The 13,044-nt window shown below is 50.6% G+C and overlaps 1 protein-coding gene across 1 annotated transcript in view; it reads right to left on the bottom strand.

Moving 5' to 3' along the window:
* LOC142882437 (nuclear receptor subfamily 5 group A member 2-like) overlaps window positions 1-9,229 on the bottom strand; it is a 28,200-nt gene extending 18,971 nt beyond the window's left edge. The window contains exon 1 of the mRNA XM_076017179.1: window positions 8,406-9,229. Within this exon, the coding sequence (XP_075873294.1) occupies window positions 8,406-9,134 (729 nt within the window). The 5' untranslated portion in view covers window positions 9,135-9,229. The remainder of the gene's footprint in view (window positions 1-8,405) is intronic.
* Between the last annotated feature and the right edge of the window lie 3,815 nt (window positions 9,230-13,044).

The following is a 13,044-nucleotide window of genomic DNA, read 5'->3' as shown; positions in this document are numbered from 1 at the left end:
CCCTTGGTCGTCGCCTCACGCGGCCCCCTTGTTCATCTTCCGTTTGACCCCCCCCGACCCCCCCGTCCTGTCCCTTCCACCGCCCCCCCGACCACCTTCCTCTCCTCCTCATTTCCCTCCTTCTTTCTGTCCTTCCCTAGATGTCCTTCACTGTGTTTCTCTCTCTCTGTCTGCCTCTCACGGTCAACTCCTTTCACCCCCTTTCCTTTCCACCGTCCGCTCCGTCTTCCGACTCCTGCCCCCCCCCCGCTCTCTTCCTCTCCGCACGGTCACTTTCTCACTCTAAATCATTCGCTCTTCCTCTGCTCTTCCTCTCCCCCTGCCTCTGCTCCTTCCATCCCGTCGCTCGCCTCCTAACTCATTTTAACTCCACGCCTTTTTCTCCCGCGTCGCCCCCCCCCCCCCGTCCCCGTCCCCTTGTCCCTCCTCACCCCCCTGCATCCTCCGCACCTTGTCAGCTAGGTCAAGCAAGTATGTGCTTGGTGTGTGAGTCGGGTGGGTGGGGGTCGAGGGGGGCGACACCAGGCTGGCTGCAGAATAATTCAAATGCAATGGAGCAGAGACACGGTTACAAATCTCTGCCAACTGCGTGCGGCCGCCAACCTCATCACACCCGCAGTTTGTCAGGACCGAGGCGGGGGGGTGGGGGGTGGCGGTGTGTGTGTGGGGGGGTGTCAGTAGGGGAGGTTGGTGCTGGGGTGGAGCGAGGGGGGCGGGGGGGGGATTGGGAGGGGACCGTTGACCTTTATGACAAGGCAGACATCACAGCCCGAGGCGCAGAGTCTATGTGTGTGTGTGTGTGTGTGTGTGTGTGTGTGTGTGTGTGTGTGTGTGTGTGTGTGGCGATACCACTAGCAGGGTTCACAGATCATGCCTAAAACGGCTTATTAATTTCCATTCTTTTATAGGGTGTGAAGGGGGAAAAAGCAGAAGCGCAATCAGCGGTGAAGGCAGGTCAGCGACACACGCACACGCACACACACATTTGGTTGCACCTTGCCAATGACACTGCCCCTGCGCAGGTCACTAAGAGGACTCTGTGGTGTGTTTTCAACGAGCGCGATGCAGACTGCAGAAAATGGGCCATAAAAAAAGGAGAAGAAGAAGAAGAAAAAAGGCCCCTCCTCCGTGGACCGGACTGGCGGTGGCGTTAAGTCTAATTTCACCAAAGTAAATTCATGTAATATTTATGGACGCGGATGGCGGGGTCGAAATTATGCAGCAGGGCGGAGAGGGGAGAGGGTGTGTGTGTGTGTGGAGAGGGGGGGGGGAACAGCTTCAGAGCAGCTTACATTATTCACTCAGGTAAATCTATAAGTGGAGAATATTCAGGTGTGAGATGTTGAATGCCCCCCACCCCCGCCCCCCCCAACCACCCTGGGGATCTGTCACAGCCTCCGACTGACTGACTGACTGACTGACTGACTGAACATTCAGACCAACCCGAGACTTTGAATCCTGATGCTCGATATGTTCATCTCCTCTTTTCTCGATTCATTTTTCATTTGTTTGTTTGTCAAATCATCGGGAGGCAAAGTTTACCGGCAAAACATGATCATTTATTTAAAGTGAAATAAAATCAAACGCATCCGGTCCGAGGCGCGAGCCCGAGACTTTGTCGAAATGTCAGAGGGTGGGTCTGGTTTGCAGGAGCCTCTATAATTGTGTGGAAAAGAATCAATATTTCATATCGCAGGAAAACATGTTTTGAATTTGATTTGGGCGGAAAGCAGTCGGATTAAAAAGCCAAAAGCCGGCGTTTGGCTTCTCCCCAAATCTGCCTTACTTTCCTGTTCAAAACCACCACGGTCCTCCTCCTCCTCCTCCTCCTCCTCCTCCCCATCACCCCCTGCAAAGCACCTCTCCCTCTTTGTGATTCCCTCTCCTTCCCCATCCCTCTCCTCCACATTCCTCCTCTTCTCATCTCCCCTCTTTGTTTCACCTCTGTTCTCCTCGCCTGTCCTCTCCTCTCCCCGGCCATCTGTTTATCCAATATGGCAGTCCCATCTCAGCTGGGAGCTTTCCCAGGGAACGAGACTTCTAATGCAGTTCCTCCTCAACTTAATGGCCCTCGCTTCTGCTTTTGCCATTCGTGCAACATGCGGCAAGACAAAAGCAAGGAGGGGGAAAAAAAAAAAAAAGAAAAAAAAGTGGCGGTGGGTTGAGGGGGGGGGAGGGGGGGCAGAGTAGCCTGAACAACCTGTCTGAAGAATCTGTCCCTGGATGGCTAAAACAAACAGACAAGCCACATTTCAAAACGTCACGGCTATTTTGCTCTCTTCGGGCTCTCGTCAGCTGGACGCTCGAGATCCGTGCAGACGGTCAGGCAGCGTTTTTACCGCCGACAAATTCTCGACATGTTTCATCCTCGCAGCAATAAAACGGGATCCCAGTCCCAGTCTGACGTGGGTTTTTGAACACTGGTTGCTAGCAAAATCAGAAATCAAGAAATCCTATTTTGGTAAATGTGACCTAACAGCCACTAAGTGCCCCCACAAGAATGGTGTCATTTCAATTTACTAAGATTAAATAAAAAAATATATAAATGCATAAATAACAAAATAAATGTTCCCCAGCACGTTTTAAGGAAAATGCTTCAAGTTTAAAAAAAAAAAAAAAAAAACTAAAATATAGAATTTGTTTAAAAGTATGGAATAAATTGTGTTAATTTGACTGCAACACGATTAGAAGGAGCATTCTCAGATAAAGGTAAAATCTGCCTTAAGGGAGTCCCATTTAAAACTCATTTTTGGTTTTTCATTTTTCATTCCAGACTCGGGAAGAACAGCTTGTAGGATGAATTATCCAAAAACACTTCACCTTCCTCAACGGTCTGCTGTGAAAAAAAAAAAACAAAACCCCAAACTGTGGGTGGCGGCTTCCTGTTAAAATTGAGTATTTGGTCTCATTGGACTAATCTGAGAGAGGAATCAGTTCCCCTGGTGACATCACAAAAGGGAGCATTTGCCAGACGTTTGAGTTTAAGACATTGAAGCAAGAAAAAAAAAAAGAGTAAAGGATGGACTTTTCTCTTGCTGCTTACAAAGCACAGACACCATGCGTTGATGTACAACACTGCACTAATATGAGTATTCAAACTAGTATTCTGCATATGTGACAAAGGGGTGATGGTACAGAAAATGTCTGGGAAAAACAGAGTCCCAGAGCATTTTCATATGGTTCACATGGTAATAAAGGTGTGTTTTCTCTTTGGGTTGAGGGGGATACAATCTGATGGTCTTAGTGTATCTGGCCTGTTGCAAACGTTTCCATGACCTCATCAAAAGTCTGAATGTTGAGTGTTGACAAGGCACACAAAAGGGCCCACTGTCCCAGTGCTGGACACACACATCCTTTTTACTAAAGAGTGTGGAGAGGTAGCGGGGGAGGTGGATGGGGGGGTGGTGTGTGTGTGTGTGTGTGTGTGTGTGTGTGTGTGTGTGTGTGTGTGTGTGGATGAGCGTGGCGAGAGATGGCGTGTGCAAAAGGGAGTGGAGGTAGGAAGGTAGGATATAAACATATGAATCATCAATATTCCCGATTGCCCTGCTAAATCCTCCCCTCTCATTGTGTTAGCGGTGGGAGCCGGGGCCAGCCATCCCCAAACTGGAACAATTGGAGGAGAGGGGCAGCGCTGGAGCAGCCGCGGTATGAGTCACTCTTACACACGCACACATGCAAGCAAGGCTGCGCACACTATTAAAAAAAAAAAATAAAAAAAAATACAAGCTTCAGTAGTGTGTGTGTGTGTGTGTGTGTGTGTGTGTGTGTGTTGTTGTTTTTTTTTTTTTAATTCTACAGAAGTGCGTTTAGAGTTTTACTCTCCTTGCAGTCTGATACAGGCGTTTTCTCTCTTATGAGGCAACTCTCTCAAAACTTTGCCACGATTTGTTGTTATTTCTTCAGCTGTACTAAAAAAAAACAATGTAATAGCAAGCTTCAAAAAAACAAACAAAAAAAACTGCGTTCATACTGATGAGCTGTTTGTCTTTAAAGTTGCTCGGGGTTGTTGTTGGTCGGTGGTTTGGTGCCAGGGTTGATAAAGTGGCTGCATGAACTACAGTAAGAAATACAAAAACAGAAACACGTTGGCCTAAAAATGTAAATGGATGTGTTTCTATATGGACATTTGTGGAAAAAGAAAAAACCTCTGACCTCGCCAACCGGTCTTGAAAGATACGAGACGCACAAGCCCAGGCAAAAATGTTTTTGGATACCCCAGGCGTGTAAAAAAAAACAGCCAATGCATTTTCAATATATTGCATTAGAAATCTCCAAGTCTCCATGTGCACTCAAAACTGAGTGTTTTAGCAAGGTCCACACACACACACACACACACACACACACACATCCAGGAGTTGCAATTTTTGTGTCTGTTTAAAGCATCAGCCACTTTTGAAACACAAAATATACAAATATTTCAATTTCATCATAATATTTGTGATTGTGTAAAATTTTAAGGGTGTCTGAAAACCTTTTTCCACTACCAAATATCCATCTGTCAATATTAGCCTATTTGTTTGTTTTTCTGATTAAAACAGAATTTGTTTTTTGGAAGCAGGAAAATATATTGTACACAAGCAGAGGGTTCTATTTAAAAAAACAAACAAACAGAAAAAAACCTTTCAGAGCTTTTACATGCTGAAACCAGAAGGACTTTTTTTTTTTTTTGGCCCAAACTGTAACAAATTCTCTGAAGGCAACACACCTGCCTTAAAAAAAACCAAAAAGGTTTTATGTCCAAGTGCAAACAGACCTCCACACACACACACACACACACACACACACACACACACACACACACACACACACACACACACACACACACACACACACACGTGCACCTGTCCTCAGCTGTCTCAAGCTGTTATAAAATAAAGTCATCACGACACAGAGCCAGAACCTGCACACACACACACACACACACACACACACACACACACACACGCACACATAAAAAAAAAACTGAATGAGTTCACTGGCTGCTAAACTAATCAGAACTCGGGCTTTCGAATAATAAGCGGTCGACCCGGGCGAAACCACCCCCACCCCGCACCCCCCAGCCCCCTTCCCCCCCCGCTCTCCTCCCGTCAAAGGTGTCGCGAATAAACCGTCTCTCACGTCATGTCTCGTTCCCAGCGAGAGGTGAGGAAAATCAGCGGCGCGGTGCCACGCCGGGCAAAAAACAACTAAAAAAAAAAAAAAAAGGGAAAGGAAAGAAAAGAAATATTGGGGAGCACTTCTCCGAGGCTACTCCGAATAGCTTAACATTAATGAGCGCGGTGACCGAGGCCAACTTATGGAGGCTGGATCTTAAAACACTTTTTTTTGGCAACTGCCGCGCACACACCCTCCCGGCTTGGCCCTGTTACCAGAGAAATTCTTTTGTTCTTACCGGGCTAATAATAGTGAGCGGGGCCTGTGTGTTATGTGTGAGCGGTGTCTGTGTCTTAATGTGGGTATGCATCTGTGTGTCGGTGTGTGTCTGTGTCTGTGCGTGAGAGAGAGAGAGAGAGAGGGATGGAAGCGTATTTATAGCTTCCTACAGTGCCACGCTACTCCCGCGACAAACTTTTGATTCTGCGCTCGGGCTTCCTGGCTCTCTGCCCCCCCCCTCCCGCTTGTCACGGAGCTCCACACAAACAGATGTCACAGGTCAGGCGCAAACCAGTGAAAAAAAGTTGCGTGTTAGGCAGCCGGAGAGCAGGACGACTGTGTGCGGCGTTTATGGAAATGAACGACACGAGTCCTGGTTGGTCAGGCTCCCGGTGCCACAGAGAGCCGAGCGCATCTTTCTGGACGGAGTTGTGATAGTAGGAATAAAAAGAGCAATGTTTTTTTTGCGTCTTTGGTCAAATTTGGAGCTCTCCGCACCTCGGGGTGAGCAGGCACTGGTTGGTTCGTCGTTGGGAATGTAAGAGAGAGATGCGTCTATGGTTGGAGCTGCCACCGTTAGCCCATAGCAGCACATAACGGATGGTGGTTAGCATGCGATAACAGAGCACGCGTATATGTAGACGTATATTTAATTACTTTCAGGTTCAGGCTGCAGGCCTGGAACGCACAGCTTTTTCAGTGAAGACTGACAAAAGAAGGCGGCCTTGTTGAATTGTGACCTCAGGGTTGTCAAGATTCCTCCACATTTCTGATCTGATCTCTGAGTTTTTTTTTAATTTTTTTTAGCTAGTCCGGAATTGTGGGATCCTGATACGCACGGTGCAATGGAATGCACCATCATTCTCAGGCAGGAGGAGAAAACCTCAAAAGCATCTTTGACATACTTTTAATTGTTATTATTTTAAATGAAATGTTGCTGCTTGCTGATCAATACGACTGCTCCGTGCTTACCCCCGCTACAGCTGAGAGCGCTAACACCGCGTTCAGCTCGGATCAGCAGTGCCTAGCAGTACTTACTAATGAGAAACAAGCTAGACAGAGAGAGAGAGAGAGAGAGAGAGAGAGAGAGCGGACTGTGTGGGAAAATCTCCTGGAGCTACAGCCAGCGCATCATCATCATTGTTATTATTATTATTTGTGTTTCAGGTTGCTCTTTTTACATATAAAAAAAAAAAAAAAAACACAAGAGAAGGGGGTGTTTGAGTGCAATTATCTCCGCGGCTTTAACAAAATGTTCTCCCGCCCAACCCCCCCAACCACCTCAAACCGTGTGAACAGGGGAGGCTGTGGACGGGTGCTCGGCTAAAGGGTTTTTCTCTTTTTGTGACGGGCGGCCGTCTCCGTCCCCCATTAAGCCGGCCGTAATGCGGGCCGTCATTAGGCGAGCGTAATGACATTTCATTCAGCGGGCAAACCGGGGGAGTGACGGACACGAGTGGCCGGGGTAATTGAATTAGGACGAGGGTGTGAGGACAGAGGGAGGCTTTGTAGCCGAGCCGAGCCGATCACTTACGGCTAATAGGCGAGCGGCTATTAAGGCGCGGCCACACCCTGCCACGAGCGCACCCTAACCTCCCTCCCGCCCGCCCGCCCGCCCGCGTGCATGCTTGCAAGCGAGCGAGCGAGAGGCTCCAGCGGGCCGCAGCTGAATTGAAAAATGCGGGATGCGGAGAATGTCAACAGCGCCGCGTGCTAAATGTCAACACGCGCTTTTCAAGGACTCTCGGTCTCGGTGTCGTAATTGGCTCTGTTTTGTGGTGTTGCATTTATCGTCTCTACGCCCCTTTTGAAAAAGAAAATGATATTAAATATTTGGATGGATTAAAATGTTTTGGGTTTTTTTTTTTTTTTTTTTAATGTATTTCATTTTACTTTGCGACGGGCTCATGAATATGCAGCCGGGCCGTCGGCGATGCAACGTGGCGCAAGCAGGCAGACGAAAGGAGGAGGACGAGGGGACGAGGAAGCAGGTGGAGGGGCAAAGTAATCGCACGATCTCTCAATGTCGACCCGGACGTTAACCCGAGTCCACAGGAAGTGAAGCCACAAGGGCACAAAGGAGTTCTCACCCCCTTGAAATATTCATGTACGGATGGTTGTTTGCACTGCCGTAGTGAATTTACGATGAAGAACATTGTTCAGATCATGCTATTTTTCACCAGGGTGACCTCCGTTTCCCAGTTGCTCATCAGTCTAAGGTATTTCTTCGCTCAGTGGATCGGTTATCAGCTGTAGATTGGTTGGGTATCTTAAGTGGAGACGGGCGGCGCTCTGTGTTTTCAACCTCTCCTGCTCCCACTCACACTCGGCTGGTGTGAAAGCTCATTGTCAAAGTTTTCACAAGGGCGGTGGAAATGTGTCGCGCACCAACTTGGACGAGGCAGAGCATCAAATAGCAGTGACCCCTGCACACTCTCAAGTGTGTTGGAGTGCATAACAAAGGGGGTATTTGAAGGCCTATGGAAAGCAGAGCAGGGGACGGACTAGATGATGATGAATTCTCCCAGTTCATTTAGTGGAAGACCCACAGAGTCACTGTGAAAAGAATCAAAGGTCCCATTTGATTGAAATCACTTTAGCGATCAACACAATCATTCATGTCTATCCTTTGGTTAAAGCCCCAACTCACAAAAGAAAAAAAACTCCAACCTTTACTTTTGACTCATCCTCTGAAGTCCTCTGTGTAAATAGGCAGTTCTAACACTTTAGAACTGCCTATTTACAACCCTTTATGGCAGCACAATGGGGGTCCTGACGTTCCCCTTTGTCTCGTTTTTCATCTCGGCGTTAACATGTCACACAAGAGCGCCACTTTTGGCAGGAAGCAAATACTGAACGTTTTTGAGGGGAGGCCGCGTACAGAGCGTAGAAAAATGCGCCGTCTGCCGGATCTCTGTCGAGGCTCACTGAAATCTACCGGCTGCTCAGCTGGATGTTCAGGATGAAAAGTGGAGACCTCACCGTTGGCTTGGTTTGATCGAATCACATCGACGTGACGTCTCCCTTACCTTGAGCTCGCGGAAGAAGATGCTGCTCCGCGCCCACTCCACGATGGAGAAGAGCGTCTGGTCGGCCATCTTGCACATGAGGCCGAAGGTGTTGAGCTTCTCGTGCTTGCCCCGGCTGGCCTGCTCCTGCTGCAGGTAGGCCAGGATCTTGGCCTGCACCTGCGGCTCGTCCGGCTCGCACTTGAGCAGCTCCACGATCAGGTGCGGGAAGCTGGGCGGCGAGCCCGACTGGTAGCCGTCCACGTAGGCGTAGCCCATGATGGACTCGGGCGAGCTGGTGTACGGGTCGGGGTACTCGGACTTGATGGTGCGCGTGCCCTGGAAGTGTCCGTAGGCCGCCTGGTAGCCCTGCAGGCTGCCGGCGTGCGGCGGCATGGCCATGCTGACTGGCGAGGTGACGAAGGGGCTGCGGTCGTAGTCTGTGGGGGGCAGGGCGGCGGCGCCGTGGTGGTGGTGGTGGTGGTGGCCGCCGGCGGTGGCGTGGTGGTGGTGGTGGTGATGGTGGTGGCCGGCGTGGTGGTGGTGGTGGCCCAGCGGCAGGCCCTTGGAAGCGGCCGAGTGGATGTTCTGGATGGCGGAGGAGATGGTGAGGTCGGTGGGCACGGCCTGCATCACCTGCGTCATGGCCTCGATCTTCAGCCCGTTGGCCCGGATCAGCGCCTTCTTCTGCTGCTTGAGCGCCCGGTCGCGCTTGTACATGGGGCCGAACTTGTTGCGGCCGCCGCGCATGCGGTCGGCCCGTACGGCTGAAACGGACAGACAGACAGACAGACAGACAGACAGACAGAGGGAGAGACGGTTGAGACAGCGTTAGCTCTGATGTAAGCAAACCTGCGTCATTCGCATGAGAGAGCCGGTGACTGCGAAGCCAACCACCCCCCCCCCCCCCCCATCCCCACCACCGGCAAAATCCCACTATCAACCTGTCGGAATGGAGGCGAATTCCATATTGACCCGATGTGGGCCAAAGGTTTTTCCTCTGGTGATTACACTTGACATCTACCTGCTGATTCCTAAACACCAACAGGCCCGGTAGATAACGTTGTTACTCATTTACCAGGGAAACAAACTTCTGTGACCCGCCCCGACTGGTGGCGCAGCTGCCTGTGTGACTCCGTGAGGCTGCCGAGGGCAGCGAGCGCAGCGTCCCAAACGCCGGTTGGAAAGCACTGGAGTAGAAAGACGATTTCAATTCTTGTTCAGCTTTGCACCTTTTTGAAGTACAAAGAATTTTAGGTAAGATGTGTAAGGTATACAAATGGCAGTACCGCTTTTTGTCTCTTTAAAGGCCCTGTATTTTTCACATTTGCACATTTGTAATTGTTCATCCTACAGGCCTGTGGGGCATCTTGACATTATGAATTATCTACACAAAACCTTGCGACGGCAGAATGACCAGCTGATTAAATGGTGGTTTCACGAACCTGGACTAAGAGCTGTTTGTGACATCACAAATGGCTGAATACCAAAACTTTTTTATTTTTGTTTTTATTTATTTATGTTTATTATAAATCAAGCTAAAGAAAAGGAATGAACAAGCTGGAGGTGCATAGTATTAACAGAAAAATAACTACATTTAAAATAGGGACCTTTAAAAAAACACTGCAAACCCCCCCCCACCCCCACCCCCGCCCGCCCAAAAAAAAAAAAGGGGGCAGCAAACTCCTCCATTTTCATCTTTGTCCACCCTTGATGAACCAATCAAACCCGTGTTGGCCCCAACCCTCCCCCCCTCGGAGCGGCATCCCGTGGTGAGGATCACAACGGCTCCGTGTCGTGGGTATTTCTAATGAATGAGCTACATCGCTACAAGGAGTGTGTGTGTGTGTGTGTGGGGGTGTGTGTGTGTGTCTGTGCGCGCGTGTGTGATCTGGTCGGCTGCTGCCACAGGGAAGCTGCCTTCCCTCCGCCGTCTCCCAATAAGAGTCAGCGGCCGTTAATTATTCATACTTAATTACTCCTCACTCTGACGAGTCTGCGCTGCGTGTCTGCGCCAGCAGACGTCTGCGCCACGCAAACCTGGTCACTCGCTCGGAAGGTGAGAAGATTTCCAGAGCGGATTTTTTTTTCTCAGTAAGAGTCAGTTACCTGCTTCCAAATCATCATCCAGCTAAAGAAGCCGACTGTGTTTAATTGTCTCGTGGCGGCCAAGTGAGCAGAACGGCTAATTTAAGTGCAGCTCAAGATAACCTGAGCAGCGGAAGGGGAAGTGCTGAAGGTGCGTGAAGCGGGGGTGGGGGGCATCATCAAACTTTGGGGCTGAGGAGTGAAGGAAGGCACCACACACACACACACACACACACCCACACACACACACACACACACTCCATGCTGCCTTGGGAGTGATTTTAATGACCTCCATCACAAAAGTGTCTGTCACTGATCTGAGCAGACGAAGAGTGGGGGAACACACACACACACACACACACACACACACACACACACACACACTCACGCTGAAAGCGTCCCGTCTGACTCCAGATCACAGACGGAGGTGGCAGCAGGCCAGACCCTCTGCCACCTTGAAGAGCCCTCGCCCGCTCACATAGTAATTTAAACACTGTGATTTCACAAACACACACACACACACACGCACACACACGGACACGTTCGCTCGTACAACTTCCCAACCTGCGCTTGAGGTCATCTCCGGCGTCTGCAACGCCTGAAACCCGTTCGGTCTCGCGTGCCGGGGTTTAAAAAAAATACAAAACAAAAGAGGAAATCAGCAGCCGTCACACGTAAAGCGGCGAGAAGCTTTAACTATTAATGATTTCCCCACAACAGCGCAATTAATGAGCTGAGAAACTAATAGTCGGCCCTACTGGGAAAACAAAATTAGGCCCTGCCTTGCTGCCTCGGACCCGCATCACATCATGCATATCAGGGGGGGCTGGGGGGGGGGGGGGGCTGGGGGACCGAGCTCTCAACACACAACCACCACCAACACAGATTCCCTCTAATTAAACAGGTGATTTGCATGCGTGTAACATGGATTAGTACGAACGGGGGAAAGAGGGGTGTGTGTGTGTGTGTGTGTGTGTGTGTGGCGCGGGGGGTGCATCCGCATTGGCGGAACTGTGAGTGTTTGACTGAGGCGGGGAGACGTCAATGGGTCTGAGTCCGCCTTTGAGTACAAAGTCTCATGGAGTGGAGTGACCCCCACACAGCTGGAATGACGTGCAGCTGCGTTGACTTACTTCTTTTTGTGTGTGTGTGTGTGTGTGTGTGTGTGTGTGTGTGTGTGTTTTCCAACCAAGTGACGCGGCCCCGGTTTTTCTCTCTTTCTGCGAGCGTGCAGAGGATTGTCAGGACCGGCAGCCATGGCGGGTCGACACCAACTGATACCGATAGACTGGAAGGCCTCGCAGTCAGCACTCAGCTGGGCAGGCGGAGGGGTGGAGGAGGAAGCACGTGAGGGAGGGGCGGCGGCGGCGGCGGCGGGCGGTGGGTGGTGGGTGGGTGGGGGGGAGGGGGGGGGGTGTTCGAGAAACGTTGCGCGAATTTACGAGTGGCCAATAAAAGACGTGGATTTGGCGAGTTGGCAGAGGAGCTGCGGGAGCGAAGCCAAGGCGGAGAGGCCGGCGCTGTCATCCCCTCTCTGCTCCTCTTCCCGTCTGAGTGCACGTGCACGTGCACGAGAACACGCGGGGCCGCAGGAGAGACGCACATTCATAAATTCACCAAACCCCCCCCGCCCCACCCACCCAAAAAAAAAAAAAAAAACTCTGCTGCATCTCACACACATGCAGACACACAACACAGACGCACGCACACGAGCTCCACTGTACCCGCAGCAGACGCGGGGACGCACTGGAAGACATCACGCGCAGCCTTCAGCGCTCATATCCTCTGATTTATGGTTGTTTAATATACAGGAATATTAAGCGCGCGTAGGTGAGGATCCCTGTCGGCCGCCGGCATATTAATGGGTCCCGCGGAGCCGCGCTGACACCCTGTTTGTCATGTCGGGCGGTGGGGGGGGGGGGCGGGCGGGCGTGGGGGGCGGCCGGCCTGTGCTCCCCATGCGCCCTATCCCATGCACACACATGAATACCTATGATACCTATGCATAAGTAATGGGACAGCTCCCTGGCTTCCAGCGCAGGTATACCGCAGGGAGGGGGAGGAAAGAGGGAAAAAAGGGCTGATGGAAGACGGATGAGAGGGAGGGAAAAATGAAGACAGGAGGCTGATAAAAAGTCACAGGAGGGGAATATATATAAACGCCACGCGTGGGGTTGAAGTTCACCTGGACGCAGCAGTTTAAGCCGTTCATTCACGTCGGGGTTGGTCAAGTGGTTTGATTAGTTTGGAGAAAGAATGAAATTAGCCGCGGATAAAACGACAATTATAAAAATACATTTTAAGCGCAAGTTTTCGCGCAAAGGCTTTCCCCGCTCAGCAGAGCCGCGGTCGGACCTTCAGTTTTTGTGATTTGAAATAAAACGGTGCTAAAAGGTGTTTAAAGATCGCTCGCCGCTGCGCTCCTCGCACTGTTTTGTTGTTTCGAGAGGCCGGATCAAAAAACGTGCGCGCGGCGCGCTTCATTAAGTTAGCGTGAGCGCGGGGGAGGGAGGGGTGTATGTGTGGGTGTGTGTGTGTGTGTGTGGGGGGGGGGTTAAGCGTCGTCGGGCGC

Source organism: Nelusetta ayraudi, unplaced genomic scaffold (assembly GCF_046127955.1).
Source record: "Nelusetta ayraudi isolate G7.1 ecotype Tasmania unplaced genomic scaffold, CSIRO-AGI_Nayr_v1 ptg000277l, whole genome shotgun sequence".
Classification (NCBI taxonomy): domain Eukaryota; kingdom Metazoa; phylum Chordata; class Actinopteri; order Tetraodontiformes; family Monacanthidae; genus Nelusetta; species Nelusetta ayraudi.
Note: the sequence above shows the minus strand (reverse complement) of the source record. Positions and strands in the feature narration are given on the sequence as shown.